Source organism: Falco cherrug, chromosome 2, assembly GCF_023634085.1.
Source record: "Falco cherrug isolate bFalChe1 chromosome 2, bFalChe1.pri, whole genome shotgun sequence".
NCBI classification, from domain to species: domain Eukaryota; kingdom Metazoa; phylum Chordata; class Aves; order Falconiformes; family Falconidae; genus Falco; species Falco cherrug.
In genome coordinates this window covers 46,364,253-46,384,358 of record NC_073698.1, presented here as the reverse complement: position 1 = coordinate 46,384,358, position 20,106 = coordinate 46,364,253, and the positions used below count along the sequence as shown (strand labels likewise).

The 20,106-nt window shown below is 42.7% G+C and overlaps 1 protein-coding gene across 1 annotated transcript in view; it reads right to left on the bottom strand.

Annotated features, from left to right (window-relative positions):
* SLAIN1 (SLAIN motif family member 1) overlaps positions 1 to 20,106 on the bottom strand; it is a 58,953-nt gene that overhangs the window by 21,472 nt on the left and 17,375 nt on the right. Inside the window, 1 exon segment of the mRNA XM_055703069.1 lies at positions 1,045 to 1,194. Coding sequence (XP_055559044.1) covers positions 1,045 to 1,194 — 150 coding nt within the window.

Below are 20,106 nucleotides of genomic sequence, written 5' to 3'. Positions count from 1 at the left end.
GAATAAATGTGTTTGCTTTTTCAAATTTGGAAGTTACAATGTTCCTCAAGGTTTTGCAGAGGTAGTAGCAGCTGTGCCCTTTTCAAGCAGCAGTGTGAAGCCAGACAAGATACCTGAGGGTATCTACAATAGCATGAGATGCTTTCATTTAGGAACTAAACTACATCCCAATGAATAGGGGGGCTCAGACATCTCAATCACACGTAGACACCTACGCCAGGTGTTCAGTCTGGAGCTGTATGTCACCCACAGTGCCCATACGCCTTAAAACGGCTTTCTGTCATGTGCACATGACATCACACACAGAAAACAGTGCACGGATCAGTGTGACACTGATGTTAACGACCTCAGACCAGGCCTGCTCTCATCAGCAATAAAATGTTAATGCCTCTTCCCCAGAAGATTATTTTCTCTGCTACCACTGCAGCTTAAGAGAAATCATAGAGACAAACTGATCCCCAATACTTGTAGTGAAAAAGGAAAAATGCAACTCTCTGCAATTTACAGCCCCTGGAAAGTCTGTATTTTTCCTAAAACTCCTGTGTCCCCTGAAAATCAGTAGCAAACATAAAATAAATCTTCGATAGTAGCAACAATACCAGTTTGAAAACAGCCACGATTCTGTTGGCTATTGCTATTATAGAGAAATTCTCCCTGCAACTTCATTACACAGCTGTACAAATGTTTCTGTAGACACAAGGAAGGGACACACTGGGGCAGAAATGAGCAATAAAGGGCAAACAAAGCTGGAGACTGTTTAAACTGACACAGTCACAACTATACTCTCAGGTAAATCACTATTGAGAAATAGGCTTTGTTTACAAGTACCACTTTCCTGTAACATGCACTGTAACACAGAAGAAAACCTACCCAGCTAGCTAATTGCCACATTTTAGGTCATTTTTTACAAAGTTCTCCCTCTGAGATGAGAGTTTATATACAATCATCCAATCCAAACAGTGTACTGCTGTTAAATGCCAGCAAGATTAGATTAAATTAAGCAATTTTGCAAGCACTGTAAATCAATAAAATGATACGCATTACCTGTCCGTTCAGGTGTTAGTATTGCTTTACTGGAGGTTTTAGAGAAGCTGGGACTATTAAAGCCATTGGTATATGGGGTGAGTCTCGCAACAGGACTATAGGGAAAAGCCAAGGAGACAGGTGTAGAGAAGAGGTTCCGCCATCGGCTAGCTGTTACAGATGCAAGGGAAGAGGGGGAAAAAAAGATTTACAGTTATTAATAGAATAGTGCTGTTAGAGCAAAAAATCATCTCATCTTAGTCTGTTCATTATACATGTTTTACTTATTGCAAAAGGAAAATAAAGGTCAAAGTTGAACAGCAAACAAGAGGATCACTACAGCCTTCCACATGTAAAAGTGTGCTCCAAAAACTTTTTTAGCAAGTATGTCTTGTTTACCATCTTCTGTGTATACACCATTTTGGTATATTTTCATTACATACGGTGCCAACAAACAAAGTATCAGGAAGTAAACAAAACTACTGTTAAGAGAAAAACAGATGAAAAATTTGTAGTGCTTTTTAAGGTTCATGGCAATTAATCATCACACAACTGAATTAGCAGTTAAATTATCAGCTATAAGAATTCAGAGACAACAGTAAATAATGCTTAACCGTCAAGTTAAAAACAACTGTAATCCCACAGCAAGCTTTTAAGCTACCATATTTCCCCTTCGCTTTTTACAGCATCAAATTCCTGATTACATAAACATGAACTTTTTTTCACTGTTTCTGGAGGATCAACCAAATAATAGAACAGGGCACTTATTTTCTTACATATTGCTTACAACGAGCTTGTAAGGCATCTTGTCTGCTCAGTAACATCACTGAGAGCTCAGAATAGGCCAAAACCCTAAAGGCTTATTTAATTTAAATTTTCTTAGTTCATGCAGTAAAATATGAATACAACTGTTCTTTGCCTATTTTTTAACATGCATTCAAAAGGTAAAATATAAAATATTGATATACTCTCCAGAAAAAAATGTAATTTTCAGAGAACCCATTCAGATACAAGCAAAGTTTGTACAGATGAAGAACAAACGATAGTATCACATCTTTATTTGTGATAGAATCTATTTTGTGCTGACAAATGTTACGTACAGTGACACAAGGAAGGGAGGGAGCTAGGAACATACTTACACGTAGCTTAGCAGTCAGTGGCATAACCTCAGTGCTTAGCAGGCGTTACTGCATGGTGCCAGATGCCGCAAACTGGTTTTCAAAACTAGAAGGGCCTAAAAGCCCTCAAAAGCTATTCTCCATCACATGGCTAGCTAATACAACAAACCTGCCATGTTATCTGGACCTATTGATCCAGTTATTTTAAACATTCGCAGATAGATATTCAAACAATTTTCAGGGCCTCTCTGTTTCAAAACCTTACTGTCACCACAGTGATTTAGCAGGACATACGAACTTTAATTCTGTCTTGATAATATCAGTAACAAGTGGATGTAAGGAACAGCAGGGAATGGTATCTTGTTGGCAGGTTGTCAATCACATCCTTGCAACATTTTGGAGTAATCAGTTTGTCGCCAGTGCAAAAAAATGCTATTTCCTCCCTATTCCTTTTGCTTTAACCCATTCAAAAGCACTCCTGGGTTTGTAAGGAATAAGCAGCCTTTTCTACTCTTCCCACTAGTGCTGCTAAGTTTGAAGCAAAGGCAACCACCTGGTTCCAGCACTGGCACAAAGCAGTCTGCCAGGGAGGGGAAGTATCTGCAAGGCTCAGCCTCTGCGGGAGGGAGCAAAGCTATGCATTAATAAGATAAAAATTCAAATTGTGATCTTTGCTGTCCCTTCACCAAATAATTATTGCCATTCCCTCATTTTTTGATGATTCTAGTTCCTCCAAGCTTAAAAAACCCTTACAGGTCTGAGATCTTAATTAGGAGCAGCATCAGCACGGCTTCTAGGGAACTGCTCAATACCAAGCAACACGACACAGGCTCCTCGGCACGGCTATTTGTCCATAACATTCACTAACGTGAGCAGTTCAGGAGTCAAGCATGCAAGTCCTCCAGGACAAAAGAAGAGCAAATGCAGATGGACACAACTCTATACATTAGTAATTAACACAAATTGCTGGGGATGAGACTAACTCACAAGGAACAATAACTGCAAACTGATTTGAGGCATTCATTGAAAGAAACGCATGTGATAAGTAAGAGTAGATCCCAATATCATATTCACAACTAATGTTTTTCATGTCCACCAGAAACCATTAGTAAGGAGCAAGGGATGACAGTTCCTTGTGATTGTATTTTTCTGCCTAACACAAGATCCTGTTTTGCAGCAGCCTGATCATTTGCCAGGCCAATTAGCTGCCAGCGTGTTCTCACTCCCAGATGTGGTCAACCGTACAGCACAAATAAACCTCATTCATTACCCTCCACAATAACCGCTGTGAGCTGGCCCACTGTGCACAAAGCAACAGTTATCACGACTATGAAAGCAAGAACCCACATGAAGAATATAATTAGTATTTATGGCAAACCAGATTTCAGACTCCTTTTTCAAACAGAATGTATTCACAAGGAAAGATGGATGAAGAAGTCAAGAAACTCTATCCACACTAATCTATGTATTAAATCTCTAGATATACACTGTAAAATATCCTCAACTGCAGAACTTTTGCCACTGTGCCTAAAATAAAACTTCATAGTGTTTAAGCATCAGCAAAGGACTGACAATTTTTAGGCATATGATTAACTCCATTGCTTAGGATCAAATATAGAAAACTGTTTTCATTAAGTTTCAAACGGAAATATCTACGTACATATTGAGTACTTCCACACTATCAATCAAACACAGCAAAATTAGACTTACTGAAATCTTGTGCTAATGCCAAACCCATGAAAAGGTATGCAGGAAGCAAGTGCTACAGACATCTAGGCAAATACATAAATTAATGTGAAATCTGTAAAATCTCAAAATTGTGCAATGGATAGACATTTTAGGATAGTTATTTTGTTCCACACTGATTCTGAGACTACTTTGGTTAGCATGATAAAACACCACTATGGTATGCATGGATGAGACAACGTTGTTAAGATCTTTATTCTAAGCTTAAAAGCCCAGCTATTAAGTTTTGAATTTTACAGTATTTGTAGCTTCTTAACACCCCAACTCCGGTTGCCCACAGATGAAATAAGAAACTCAGGTACTATTTAAAAACAAAGGAAGTTTCTAACCTTTGCAGTTGAATAGAAGCCTGAATAATCCTGCTCTGAGTACCTTACATGGAAGATGCACTGAAGGAAGAAAAGGTATCAACCATGGAAAGGAACACAGGGGCACCTAAAGACCCATTAAGAGAAAAGAAGCCAAAACCTCCATTTCATTTACTGACAGCAAAGAGTTAAACACATTAACAATTTGACTTCTTGAAGCACAAAACTGTTGGAACTAATATTCTGTAATAAAATAAGCACAAATTGTCCCAGTCATCAAAGCCTACAGTTAGATTGCAAATGCCCAACCTTTTGAGTATGATTTCCTTGTATTTGATCAAGTCTTAGCAACTAGACTGCCAAGAAACTGCATTACACAATGCCTACTCTGTATTTTAAAAAAGGACTTGTCAAAATGATTACATAAGCAATCAAACTTTTGCTTTAAAAAATAAAATCAGCAACAAGTGCGCCTGTTCATAAATTAAAAATATTTACTAGCACAACTGAAGGTTTAAAAATTAAGAGCTCACTTTTCAGAACTTTCCTAGAGACATCAAAATGCTAAAATAGATGAGAATAGTAACTCACATAGAAAAATATGAGCAACTACATAAACACAAATATTCACCACACTGTGAATAATTAGCATTTGATAAGAACTGATGGAAAATTTACATGAAAGCCTGAACAAGTAAACATCTACAGAACTGCATGGCTCAAAAGGAATGGCATACCCTGTAAAACCACTGCATGTACCATATCCAAAGCAATTCCTTTACTAAAAGCAATTTCTCATTTAATCTACATAAGGTACACAATTTCTAAATGTATATAATCATGTTTTTGAAAGTGAAGATGAAATTTGCTATTCAAACTAATGAGAACATTCATAAGCTGGGACACGAGGTAAAAACCTGCATAGGTTTCCATTAGGTTGTTTTAATTTTGTGGGGTCACACTGACGTAAACAGGGACAGGTCAAGTACAGGTCCTCGATGAACGAGACATACCTAGGACATTATATTAGCTAAGGATATCAGGGTGTCCAAGGCACCAAAAGAAGTACATGCACGTTTTAAACACCTTCCATTCTTGTAACTGTATTCTGAAACTCAACAAATTCAGTTTGCCAGAATAGGGACTTACATTCACTGTAAGCAAAACAAAAAATATTTCTTTGCTATAAAGACAGAAAAAAATAAAGAAATAAATAATTGAGCTATACGACTGAATAAACTTACTAAATTATAGAAGGCATTATCTAGCTTGCTTATGCACTCAATTAGCTTAAGTTTCATATAGACCTTTGGGCAAGAGTAAAAGATGCTTTTTAAGCTCGAGGTAAAATAAATTAAATTGCATATATGCAGACATCTGAATATGGGTATAATTACACAGCCTGAACAAAACCCCTCTTCTGAGCCAACAGGGTAGGAGTATTTACAATACTGTCAATCTAGCAAGTTTTGAACATACAGCACTTTCCTGCTGCATACTTTCTTTTGAGCAGGAAACCCAAACCACTTCCCTGATGCATATGCACGGCTGCACAGCAGCCATGCTTAAAAGCGAGGTATCTCTCTCAGGAGTAAAATGCACAGTCCTACATGGGAAACAGAAGCATTCTGTTAATCACTGGAGAAACTCAAGAGTGCTAGAAGGGAATTCAAAACCCTCTCCTTACCATAGATAAGAACATCTAAACCAGCTAAGAGCCATCACCTCAGTGAAGCATATCTAATATATCTAATACCTTCCTCCCAACAACAGGTATTTTAACCTTCACTTCTGGTCCCTATAAAACAGTGATTCAGTCTGAAATCTACTCCTACAGTCAGATGTACACCTGGAAATAGTGTCTTAATGTGCTTGAAAACACAGCCAGAGGAAGAAGAGATGAAAGTAGCTCCCAGTACTTACTGAATAGTGCCGTTGTTGGGACACTTGCTCAAGAAGCAGGACACTTGGGCTCCTACTACTCGCCAGCCTGAAGAGATTTACTCCAGTTCACGGGAAACCCAGAGCTCCTGTAAGAACCTGAAGCAGTCTCAGGTATTAGAGAGGTGCTAGATACTTAACTGCAACCAACATTGTGGTGCCCCTGTTCAGGAACAGTTCAGGTAGCTAAGTTTCCAAAGCAAAGCCTGAGTAGATACCATCTTTCAAGGACCTCAGGAGCTCCCAAACACATGACCTTAGAAGTACGTACAATCCTTAGCTCTAGTTTACAGGGTGAGGCGTTCAGCTTCTGTGCTCCAAAGAAAAGGCCTGTAACATCTTCCAGGGTTTATTTAAACCTAGCGCTTCAAAGCTAACCTTTGCGACAGCAATGTTTTCAGCTTTGGTAACTTTAAGTATGAGTATCGAGTTGTACTTGTAAAACTGGAAACTAGCCCGAGGCACACACCTATTCCCATCTTGGTAAATATTACTGTACAGTGACCTTGACTTTTCAAGCAGCACTGTCCGCACAGCCATCAGCGTGGTCATCTCAATAGCTTGTTCCAGCACATATGGTTTCCTAACCACAGCTGTAGCTCCTTCATCAATCCCCACTAGTGGTAGCATCTTTGCCATCAGCACAGAGTCACATTTCACATGCTTAATGCACATTTTCAGTCACATTGAAACTGTAAGTGCCCAAAACTATTTCCCTGCACTACCACACACAGCTCACAAAATGCTCTTGGGGCTTGTTTGCTGTTTCTGTCCCTTCATTTCTTGGTCAAGAGAGGCAAAGCACCTCTTCTTTCCCAGCTGCAATGGTAACAGAGAGAAACTCCTTAAGCATACACTGCACAAGGGGACTCCTATCAAGAGCCAGTAAACAGGGGTTTCCATCAGAATTTAGTGTATATCCTTACCCTTGAACATCCATAATTAGACTACAACAACTGAAAAAATATATGCCAACGTTTTTCATTGCTTTTGGTTTCCTACACTAAATCCATGCCTTCTCACATACATGTCTCTTCTTAAGACTGGCTAGCTGGTGAGAAACTACACAGCAATGAAATGGCTTCATTTGATCATCTTCTGCAAGAATTGAGTTTCTCTACAAAATTCTAAGTTTTCACAGTAGTTTTAATAGCCAATGTACAGGATTGGAATGTAAAGAAAAAAAGAGATTAAATACTCATCTTGTGCTACTTTAAAGTAATAAAAAGTAACCAAGCTCAGCTTCAAATGTCTAATGAAATCAACTGTCAAAGTTTGGACTGCATTGGGTTTGCGTGGCAACATTCTGGTCGTCAGGGTGCTATAGGGGTGTTTTTGTGAGAAGCTGCTAGAAGCTTCCCCCACATCAGACAGAGCCAATGCCAGCTGGCTCCAAGACAGCCCCAGAGCTGGCCAAGGCTAAGCTCATCAGTGATGGTGGTAGCATCCCCATGATAATTTATTTAACAAGGGGGGAGGGAAACCTGTGCAATGGCAGCCAGAGCGAGGAGACTATGTGAGAAGCACAGCCCTGCAGACACCAGGGTCAGCATGTGCTCCAGGTTCTGGAGCCCGTGGTGAGCCAGGCTGTGCCCTGCAGCCCATGGAGGCCAGTGGTGGAGCAGATCCCCACCTGCAGCCCATGGAGGTCAGTGGTGGAGCAGATCCCCACCTGCAGCCCATGGAGGTCAGTGGTGGAGCAGATCCCCACCTGCAGCCCATGGAGGCCGGTGGTGGAGCAGACCCCCACCTGCAGCCCGTGGAGGTCAGTGGTGGAGCAGATCCCCACCTGCAGCCCGTGGAGGTCAGTGGTGGAGCAGACCCCCACCTGCAGCCCATGGAGGCCAGTGGTGGAGCAGATCCCCACCTGCAGCCCATGGAGGTCAGTGGTGGAGCAGATCCCCACCTGCAGCCCATGGAGGACCCCACACCGCAGCAGGTGGATGCACCCAAAGGGGGCTGTGACCAGTGGGCAGCCTGCGCTGGAGCAGGCTCCTTGCAGGACCCGTGGCTCCCTGGAGAGAGGAGCCCAGGCTGGAGCAGGTTTGCTGGCCGGGCTTGTGACCCCGCGGGGGACCCACGCTGGAGCAGCCTGTGCCTGAAGGGCTGCACCCCGGGGAAGGGACCCACGCTGGGGCAGGGTGGGAAGGACTGCAGCCCGTGGGAAGGGCTCGTGTGGGAGAAGTTCATGGAGGGCTGTCTGCCGGGGGGGGACCCCAGGCTGGAGCCGGAGCAGAGTGTGAGGAGCCTCCTGCTGAGGGGGGGGAGCGGCAGAGACAGCGTGTGAGGGACTGACCGCAGCCCCTGGTCCCTGTCCCCCTGTGCTGCTGGCAGGGAGAATGGTGAAGAAATCAGGAATGAAGTTGAGCCCGGGAAGAAGGGAGGGGTGGGGGAAGGTGTTTTAAGATTTAGTTTTATTTCTCATTACCATACTCTGATTTTGACTGGCAATAAATTCAATTAATTTTCCCCAAGTTGAGCCTGTTTCACCCAAGACATAATTGCTGAGTGATCTCCCTGTCCTTGTGTCGACCCACAAACCTTTCATTACATTTTCTCTCCCCTGCCCAGGTGAGGAGGGGAGTGACAGGGTGGGTACATGGCCTCCAGCCAAGGTCAACCTACCACACAAACACACAGTGACAGGAGGACATGAGAAAATTAATAAAGATTGCCCACTTTCCTCTAAGCCTAGGAACACTGAAAAATAATGTTAGTTTTAAAGAGCATGTGAGATCTGGAAGTACCTGAAAAAGTTTGTTTGCCAGTTCATTCACATAAAGTCCTTTTTAGAAAAATTATATAAAAGGATGTAATATTAGTATAGAGAGAGCAGTTCAGTTGGTATGTATTGGTATACAACTGTTTGGTACATAGAGCTGCAACAATTCATATATCTGAAGATCTGCCCCAGCAAATGCAGCACAGGCCTCTTTTAAAGGTACAATCAGAAAGCCTATCCCAATTGCAGTAGTTCCTAGAACTTTGGGCTAGCACAGCGCAGCAAAGCAAAGCAATCGGCAGTGGTGTCTGGCATACTGCAGTTGGTGACAAAAACGTACATCTCAGTAAGATTCAGGAATGACCTACTTTGTCTAACGTTCCAGTTGTGCCAATGTTTACCTGCTGGTGGAAGTAGGGAAGATTTATATATATTTTTCAAGACAGATGTGCAACTACTGTATTTCAACGTAATTCAGTGAAAGGCTGACCTGAAAATTGTCTTTGGACACATTACATCCAGGAAAAACAACACTGCCTTCCATCTGCAATGTGCTGGAGGGCAGAGAGATTCTAATTGCTATTCTCTGACCCAACTTTCTCATAAAAAATATTTTATGACACCAACTTATTCAAAAGACTACAAATTAAATGGAAATAAGAGGGATGAGCTACCTCCAACAAAAGATACTGTGCCTTAGTTATGTGCTTTGGAAGGCTGGGTTTTCTGCTGTGTTTTGGGTGGGTTTGTTTGTTTTTTTACTTGCCTCTTTAAGGCAAACTTTTTACTGAACAAGCTATATAAACAGCGAAGCACATAGGCTTTGTGAAAAATGTAATTGTCTCAGCATTCATTTTCCTCCTGTGTGTACAACTCTCCCCGCATGCACAAGTCCAAAAGCAAATCTTCTGACCAGAGGTAGCAGCCAAACATGGTTCCCAGCTCCCTTTTTTGAAGAAAAAGGCCAAATACTATGCTGCAGTATTAAGCCTTAGGCATGACCTAGGGCCCAAATGTCTGTTCCCAGTTCCCATACTCAGCAACTGGTGTTTTATACAAACTGCCAGTCTGATGCATTTCCACTCCATTTGGTGGATTCTTAACCAGAAGCCATGAGCATGCAAGCTCCTACTTTTCACCTAGTTTGAAATAAGCTATACCTTTCTGAGCAGAAGACTCATTCTTGTATATTATCACATCAGGTAACCTAGAACACAATACATAGCCCCAGATTCTTCTGCCAAACTATGAGCATTTCATTCACTAAGGAGAGAGTGTTTACCCCATTTAATTTTAGGCACCTTCAAATACGGAATTAGGAGCCTTCCAAAACAAGAAATTCTTACCCAAGGGTACTGTGAATGCAAAAATTTACATGAGAAGATCACACAAATTCACAGAAGAGGAATCCATCAAGCACATCTAAATCAGAGTTCGCATCTGGTTCAGTCAGTGTCTGAACTGGAAATACAACTGGGAGGCTGTCAGGAGAGGCATGTATGCTATTTCCCCATATTCTCAGTCTCTTCTAGTATCTATTTATGGCACTTTTGGATGTTGGATCCTGTGTCACAGACACAGTGAAGATGCTCTTATGTATACACGCATGCTTGACCTTGTCACACAGGACACAATGTACTTCACCTCCACTCAAAAAGCAGATGAGCTGTGCCTCATTGTCTTCGCTGCCTACAAAGGCAGCCCAGTGTGACTGGCTCTGATACAGATCTCTGCATATATTCAAACGAAACTCACTCTGACAGCATTCATTACAGAGAACAACAAACAGAGCTTAAAAACAGATTTCAGAGCCTGTATTCAGTTTTTCATTTTCCTAAGCAACTGAAAAAGACAACTCTTTTGCAGTGCTAGAGCATTGCAATGCTTGCATCCATCCTACTTAAAACAGCTCAGATACCCAATTAAAATTATCAAACACCTTTCTTGGCAGCAGATCCACTTGAAAGGGGAACACTTCATACCTTCCCACAGGCTAATGCTTTACCCTGATCCTCCCCATGCTATGTTCTCAGCTGCATTGGTGCACTGCACCAGCAAGTACAACCATCCTTGCAAGACTTCATGCTAAATCAGATCAATTATCCAATCTGTTTAAAAAGATCTTTTTATTAATCTATTTTTTTAAACAAGGAAGAGTTCCTCAGTTTCCTTTACCAGGAAGACGGAACCCAGCTGTACCTGGGCATTTTTAAGGGAGAGATGGAGCAGCAGAGAACAGCAGCAGAAAGGTGGGGCTGCTGAAGCCAACACTGCCTCCAAAAGAAAAGCCTGTCAGAGAACAGCCTCCACAATGTGTGTAAAGGCAGGTGAGATGAACTCAATGTCTGACACTGATTGTTTGCTTACATATACAGTGCAGAGCAAAACAACAGCACTTTCATTACATTTTAACAATGAGCAACAAAAAAGGGAACTAAATGGTAACCACTTTACCACGGCACTCAGAGTAAAGCTATCACCATGATGCGCAGACAATGCACATAAGGCCACAGAAACATCTTCCAAATCTTGCTGTGCCAGCTGGATAGACCTCCTGCCTCCGCTACTTCTGGCTGTAAATTATCAGGTCTCTGGTTAGGCTTACCCAGCACAGACTGACTGAAATGGGCACGGAAGCCATTATCTAATCATCTCAGCTAGTAGATCTGAAGGAGCAGCCATTCCTGTAGGCACAAATGAAGTTAGAACAAGACATATATCCCTGCCAAAAAGAAAATGGGTTACATTTCCATGTAAATAGATGAGAGGAAGACAACAACAGCAATCTAAGATCATCTTATTCCAAATGTAGTTGATCCACAAGAGACTTTTAGGTTTGTTTATACCATACAAGAGAGCAGAGTGTCCAAGAGCCCTGAAGAACCTCTGAGGAGGCTGGTGTGTCTACCTAGAGAAAGGCAGGACTGTAGCAAGAAACTAACATCTCTTTCACAACCAGCACACCTTCACTAGCAGCTAGCTGCAACCAACCTGGTGGGTATAACCAATCTGGTCTCAAATAGTCCAAATAACCTTGTAAAAATCTCCACACCATATTGAGTGGTGGCTTCACCTCACTAACATGAAACAGGCTTCTTCACACAGATACTGCTGTTGCAGTCTATGGCATGGCAAAGTGTTACATTTAAGCAGAGCTGTGTCAGAAGTCAAGACGTATGTACCACTTTAATGTCATTTGATCATCCTGATCAGCAGGAATCATGTTTTACTCACTGCCTGTTAATGCAAAGGGAAAACATTTCAGTTGGCACAATTTGTGAAATAGTTTGTATTTCCCTTTATAAAGCACAGGTCTATTACATAGACTCTAACATTATGGTTGTGAAAAAGACATTAAAGTTCTCTAATGTCATCATAAGCAAAACCTGAACTCTCATGCTCTTATTCACTGCATAAGCATTGTGAAACTTAACCCAACCTTATTTTCCTTCTCGAATTCATTACCTTTGGTAATGGCTTTGTCTGTATTTCAGTGAAAATGTGATACAGCAGAATCTTACAGAACACTGTGGGAAGCATATCTTGCAATCACTCAGCACCATTTTAAATGCTCCATTTGCCATAATACTGCACAAATAGTAAAACCAACTAAATTTTGACCTGAAAAATGTCTTTTTGTCTTCTCCTTTAAATGCTGGCTTTTGGGTCTGAATAGTCTCCCAGGTCTGAAAAATAACGTGCCTGTGTCTCAGGACATTTCTTCGCTGCCTACTCTTGCAGAGCCCTGGCAACCTTTGTCTGCCATCTAATTCACACCTCTTCAATCCAGTGGACATTTGCTCTGCAAACCAGTATGACGTATTCTCTCTGGGTCTGAAGCAGTCAAGCAAATGTCTGCAGATAAGCAGCAGCAAAGAGTATGCAGCTGCATCAGTCACCTCCACAGCCTCCATAATTCAAAACTTGCAGCATCCTCATTAGAGATGCTTGCCCAGGATCCAGCTCTCACACAGTAAAGCATTGGTGAGCAGCAGTTTGATAGCTACTGCGCTAGATTATTGACACCACAGTTCTGTGGAGAATAGCATTATAAAAAATAGGACTTAAACCTGTTCCCTCTCACTCAAAACTGCCATATTGTCATCAACTCACTGAAAGGTGCCTTTAGCTGTAATGGGATCAACAACATATGCTCACAGAGGAGGAAGGATGTGCAGCCTTGGTAACCACACCTGAAATCAGGCTGGTTTTAGTGTTTGTACTTTACAGTTGTCCCTGTGCAAAACCTGTATACAGCTACAGAGAACTGACCAAAATTATACACAGTCAATATTTCCTATTTTTATATAAAATGTGTCATCATCACTAATTTTCAGGTCTGCTGTAAAGAAACAAAGGAAGTTTCAAGTCTAAAGCCAGGCCCATAATCTGATCAATATATTCAACAAAAATGCTAATTACACTGCCTTAACCAGGACAGACAAATTCCTTGTGCCCCAGAAGCAGCGCATGCTGTCCCAGTACCAAATCACTAAGATGGGTCATTCCACTTTGAGATGAAAAGTAATTATCAGCATTGCTATTTTGAGAGACTCTGCAAATCACTTTACAGAAAGGAACTGGGCAGCTGTAGCTCTACAACTGTTCCCACGCATGTCTCCTGGGGCATGCTGAGCCCTCTAACGCACCACTCTCACTAGCTGAGAATCAATGAAGAGAGAAACCTAGTATCATATATAAGCTTAATAATGCATGCTGGGATGGGGGGTTTGCTTGTAATATGGGCCCATGATCATAAATCTGGCCTGCCACTTCTCTGGGCATGGTTATCTATTATTCAGGAGCAGGCTTTCAAGCTACTAATCCATCTGGTACACACTGGGAATGTGACTCTTGTTACAGGTCCTCCTCTTCCCCAGCCACACAGCTCTGTTCCTCAGAGGTACCCTTCTGTGGAGTTTGCCTCAACATCCAAGGGGAAACAGAAGCAGTTTCATGTCCCCTTATTCACAGAGGGGTTTCATCCACCTTTGTACAAGTCATGTAGGTGCAGTGACAATCTTTTTCAGCTGCAGTAAAGGCTAGCAAAGGTAAATGTGGTTTTGGACAGTTCTCTGTCAGTTTACTTGAACTAGTACTTATTATAACGATGGTTTTCTTGGGCATCTCTCTTGCATCTCAAAGATACTTGTTTCCCAAACAAGTCTACTCCATGCACCATTCAATTTTTTGAATTACTTAATAAGGACCAAGTAAACCTGTTGGTACAGGGGTATTTTGCCAATACAGTATAGTAGGAGCTGTAAATGCCTCTTACACCACTGAGGAAAGCTGTTCTTTATGTCAACACTCTACAAGCACTGCCACGAAGTAAAGAAGTTACATCAACACAAGGAAAACTTTCCACAGCAAACGTATATATACCAGGGACTTCTGCCAAAGCAGGTTATGGAGTTACATCTTTTCACATTCCCAATGAACAGAACTATGCTGCATTCAGGTCTCTAACACAGACCTGAACTTCCTGACACTTATACAATGGCAAGGACACCACATGTAGCTCTGTAATGTGCATCAGAAGAACTCTGTGGTGTATAGCCAAGCTTTGCAAAGTCCTCCTCAAGCAAAGTCTCTGACTATGGGGAATAGAGCTCCAGAGTTTTAAAGTTTGTACTGATCACTGCCAGCCAAATCAAGAGCATGAACTTACTCTATTTTCAGTCATGCAGGAACCAATAAATACTGAATCTCAGCTTATCATATTTCTAACCTCAAATATAAAAAATATAAAGCAGAAGATGCCTCTCAAATTGATTTGACACTCATCCCAAGCCCCATATAATTAGTAGGCAAAATATGTTTAGGAACTAATGTAAGGATGATGCACAAACCACAAGAAAGTCAGTTAAAGCCTTCCAGTGATTTCAATAGGTTTTGAATCAACTTGGTCTTTTTCCTAATACATTTCTACAACTATAAGCTTTCTACTATTTCTATCTACTACATGTGATGTAATTACAAAAGATAATTTGTTTAAATACTGTTTAGTTACCTCGCCTCCTACCATGAGACTGGAGACATTTTACTTGCTTCTTGTCATAGGTTAATTTCACAGTGGTGGAAGGCCTGCTTTCAAGACAATTAATTCCAGTTTACCACAGCATAAGTAAAGGCCAGAAATTAATTTTGTTTGGCGACTAAAAATTCTTACAAAAGCTATGGTATGGAAGCCAATCTGAATTTTAGCCACACAGAAGGGGAAAAACATTTTGCAAAATACAGCATGTCCTCCATCTTTAATAAACTCTGTGGTCTATATTCACCTCAGCTAGTTTTCAATGTTCAAATTCAACCTCCAGTCCTACTTAACCAACTAGGCTTCCCTCTGTCCTTCCCTGTCACCAGAAGAAGACAGATCTCATGCTCTGGAGATGTCTGTTTTTCAACTAGTCCCCAATTTCAAGCCTGAAGTTCAAAGTGGCTTAAAGTAGTATGAACCTTACCTTGAAAGCACTTACAGCATGTTTAAAACACAGAAAGAGACATATGTGGTAGCTAGAGATGTGACCTGAAATTTGAAATACGAGGAGTATCATCACATTCATTCAAGCTGGATCAAAGCGATAGCCACACTGATGTATATTACCCATGCGGCACTGCACTGCGGTGTGTGGATGTACTGGAGCTAGGCTGTTTGGCCTGCCTCTGCATGGTGTACACAGGCTGCATGCACTGACAGGATGAACTCTTAGGGCCTGCTTATGTTTTGGTACCACATCAAGGAAGGGTGGGGGTCTTTTGTTTGCCTGTATATGCTCTGCATACAAGCAGCCCCTTCAAGGGCTACTAAGGACACGAGAAATTTTTATCTTGTCAGCCAGTTGCTTTCCACATAGCAAAAAACCTGCAGGTCTTCCATATTTTCTTAACTTCAATCTGAAAAGGAGGCCTGTTTTCAAAATCAGTTAACCTAACAGGGCTTTCTTGTGTAGAAATAATTCTCCCTAATCGCAGAATCACAGAATGGTGAGGGTTGGAAGGGATCTCTGGAGATCATCTGCGGTTTGTGCCTATCACCCCTTGTCCTGTCGCTGGGCTCTACTGAAAAGAGCCTGGCCCATCCTCTTGACACTCTCCCTTAAGATATTTATATACATTGACAAGACCCCCTCTCAGTCTTCTCTTCTCTAGGCTACACAGTCCCAGCTCTCTCAGCCTTTCCTCATAAGGGAGATGCTCCAGTCCCCTCATCTTCGCAGCCCTCCATTGGACCCTCTCCAGTAGTTCCCTGACTCTCTTGAACTGGGGAGCCCAGAACTGGACACAGCACTCCAGATGTGTCCTCACCAGGGTAGAGTGGAGGGGGAGAATCACCTCCCTTGACCTGCTGGACACATTCCTTCTGATGCCCCCCAGGATCCCACTGGCCTTCTTGGCCACCAGGGCACGCTGCTGGCTCATGGGCTACTTGCTGTCCACCAGAACTCCCAGGTCCTTCTCCACAGAGCTGCCTTCCAGTAGGTCAACCCCCGGCCTGCACTGGAGCATGGAGTTGTTCCTCCCAGGTGCAGGACTTTGCACTTGCCTTTGTGAAATGTCATTAGGTTTCTCTTTGCCCAACTCTCCAGCCTGCCCAGGTCTCACTGAATGGCAGCACAACCTTTTGCTGTATCAGTCACTGTGGCAATGTATTTGGAAGAAAAGGGACATGTGGCCTATCAAAAGTCACTCTTGCTTTACCAGCTTGATATGATTAAAAGCTTTGTCTGGTCAGCAAGGCTGCAAGGCTGTGAGAAAGACACCGAGAACAAAGAAAACAGGATCTCTGGCAGTTAAGCAGGCAAAAAAACAGGAGTTGAGTTGGGAGCTGGTAACTGCAGGAATGTCAACTATTTTAAAGATGGGACTAACTGCTTGTATGCTTTTAACCAATTAGTATCTGTATAGCAAAATCTGAACGGTGTATGTAACCAATAGAATTAAGGTGTGATCTGTATACTAATATGAAAATTGTTTATAAACTTGCAGAAACTTAAGTAAAGCGTCTTCAACTAGGATCATATTGATATGTCATTGAGACCATTATTTCACTCCTGCAAGTCACTCCTCCCAGTTTTGTATCATCAGTAAACTTGCTGAGGGTGCACTCTGTCCCTTCAGTCAGGTCACTGATGAGTAAGTTGAGTGAGACTTCACCCAGTACTGGCCACTGGGGTACACTGGTAGCTACAGGCCTCCAGCTAGACTCTGCACCACTGATGACAACCCTCTGAGCTCTGCCCTGCAGTCAGATCTCAATCTACCTCCCTGTCACTCATCTCACACTTCCTAAGCTTGAGAATGTTATGGGAGACAGTGTCAAAAATGTTCCTGAGGTCAAGACAGATAACATCCACTGCTCTCCCCTCACCTACCCAGCCAGCCATTCCATAGTAGAAGGCTATTAGGTTGGTCAGGCATGATTTCCCCTTGGTGAATCCATTCTGACTGCTCCCGATAACCTTCTTTTCCTCCACATGCTTACAGATGACCTCCAGGATGAAGCTGTTCCATCCGCTTTCCAGGGATGCAGGTGAGGCTGACTGGCCTGTACTTCCCTGGGTCCTCCTCTTTGCCCTTTTGGAGACTGGAGTGACACAGGCTTTCCTCCAGTCCTCAGGCACCTCTCCTGTCCTCCAGGACCTTTCAAAGATGAGAGTGGCTCAGCAATAACATCTGCCAGCAAACTCAGCACTCAGGGATGCATCCGGTTGGGACCCATGGATTTGTGGGTATCATGTTTGCTTAAATAATTTCTAACATGATCCTCTTCAACCAAGAGTGAGCCTTTCTCGACTTTCTCTCTTGCCTCCAGGGTCTAGGAAACCTGAGGGCCAGATCTGGCAGTAAAGACTGAAGCTAATAAGGCATTCAGTGACTCTGCCTTCTTTATCCTTCCTCACCAGGCACCCACCTCATTCAGCAGCGAGCCCACATTTTCCCCAGTCATCCTTTTGCTGCTGATGCACTTGAAGAAGCCCTTTTTTTTGTCCCCGACATCCCTCACCAGATTTAATTCCAAATGGACTCTAGCCTTCCTCATTGCAACCCTGCGTACTCTGACAACATTCCTATATTACTCCCAAGCGGCCTGTCCCCTTTTCCACATCCCATAAGTTTCCTTCTTCTGTTTGAGGTTTGCCAGAAGCTACTTGCTCAACCATGCAGGCCTCCTGCCCCTTCTGCTTGATTGCTTACTCATAGGGATGCACCAGTCTTGAGCTTAGAGGAAACGATGCTTGAGTATTAGCCAGTTGCCTTGGACACCCCCTACCTTCTAGAGCCCTAACCCATGGGTTTCCTCCAAGTAGGTCCTAGAAGAGGCAAAAGTCTGCTCTCCTGAAGTCCAGGGTTGCAATCTTACTTATTGCCCTGCTTCCTCCACACAGGATCCTGAACTCTACCATCTCATGGTCACTGCCACCATGGCTGCCCTCAGCTGGTCCTTCTTTGTTTGTGAGTACAAGGTCCAGCAGCACACTTTGCCTTGTTGGCTCCTCCATTACCTGTGTCAAAAAGTTATCATCAATGCTCTGCAGGAACCTCCCGGATGGTGTGTGCCCAGCTGTGCTGTCTTTCCAGCAGGTATCAGGGTGGTTGAAGCCCCCCATGAGAACCAGGGCCTGTGATGGTGAGGCTACCTGCAGCTGTCTGTAGCAGGCCTCATCAACTCCCTCTTCCTGATCAGGTCGCCTGTAGTAAACACACACAACAGTGTCACCCATGTTGGCCTTCCCTTTAATCATCACCCATAAGCTCTTGACTCATTCTGCATTCACCCTTAGGGAGAATTCAATACATTCCAGTTGCCCCCTCACACAGAGCAACTCCATCACCTCTCCTTGCTGGCCTGTCTTTCCTAAAAAGTACATAGCCATCCGTGACAGCATTCCAGTCATGCAAGCCGTCCCACCATGTCTCTAACTGCAATGAGATCATGGCCCTGCAACCGCACACAGATCTCTAATTCTTGCTGTTTATTGCCCAAACTGAGCACGCTGGTGTACAGGCATTTCAGACGCGTGGGTAATTGAGCATGCAGGTTTCTCAGGCAGGGTGCAAGTGGATCCACCATAGCCCTGCACACTCTTGAGGTGGCTGGCCTCCTGGTTCTTATCTTGGAAGGCAGTTAAGGAACATGTATTGCTGCTCTGGTTGGCCTGGATTATTCCCCAGTTGGATGTGATGGCCTGAGCATTGCCACTTTGGACCCCTCCCCGAGCCCTTCAGTTTAAAGCCCACCTTACCAATCTCTCGCAATTGTACATTAGATATCTCCAGTTCAATCGGCCAAAAGCAGTTTTAAAACCCCAATGACAGCAGTGCATCCATTCTTTTGGAAATGCTGTTTTCATCCCTTAGAGAACAACAGCTGCTTTGTGATGTCTTGAGTCTTTGTGTCTTTACACTGGTAGGTCTAAGATCATCTGTGTCATCGTATTTATCTTCCTATGCATTCAGTACAGGAGCTGAGTCATTGCAATCACAGCAGTCCCACAGACCTCTGATGAACAGGCTCCCTTTCTGCAGCTTTGGTCTCAGGAGTTGAATAAGAAGACAGGAGACAGTAGCAGAAGTGCCATTCCAGAAAAAAATGAAACCACATCAGCTAAAACTCTTCATAAGTATGTAACAATTAGGGCAAGCATTCAACTACAGTGTTAAATTTATTTTTTAAAAAACAAACATGTTGAAAGGATTACTTTAGAGAGTAGAACAGATTTTGTAATATAGATTGCAAGAAGGGCTCACTGTCATTCATAAAACAGAGGAAGATGGCTTTCGCCCATTCACTCTTTAAGTCCACACTTAGGTGATTCCTCTAGTACGAGGAGCAAGGCTACTTATCCCTTCTCTGTTTGATTTAAAGAACAGGTATTAGTTCAATTCTCCTTGCAGATCAGAGCTCAGCTACTACAAAAGGGGCTGTCACGCTCTTCTGCTGAAGACATCCTATTCCTTTAGTCTATTCATTGCACTACAGTTAAAAAAACCACCAGACTATTATATAGTAGTTAGTGTACTACTTCAGACAAGGTAGCAAGGGTTTGCTCTAGTTAATAAAAGAACTTAATTTCTATATGCCACACAGAACATATGACAGTTCTCTTAAGTGGATATGTACCAGACGTTAGCTACAATTTGAATCAAAGATGTAAATTCTTGCTCAGGAGAACAGGCATCTGGAGGAAAAATATAGCTAATTATATTTCCTAAATTTAAAATTTCTGGTAGCATATGTAATTAT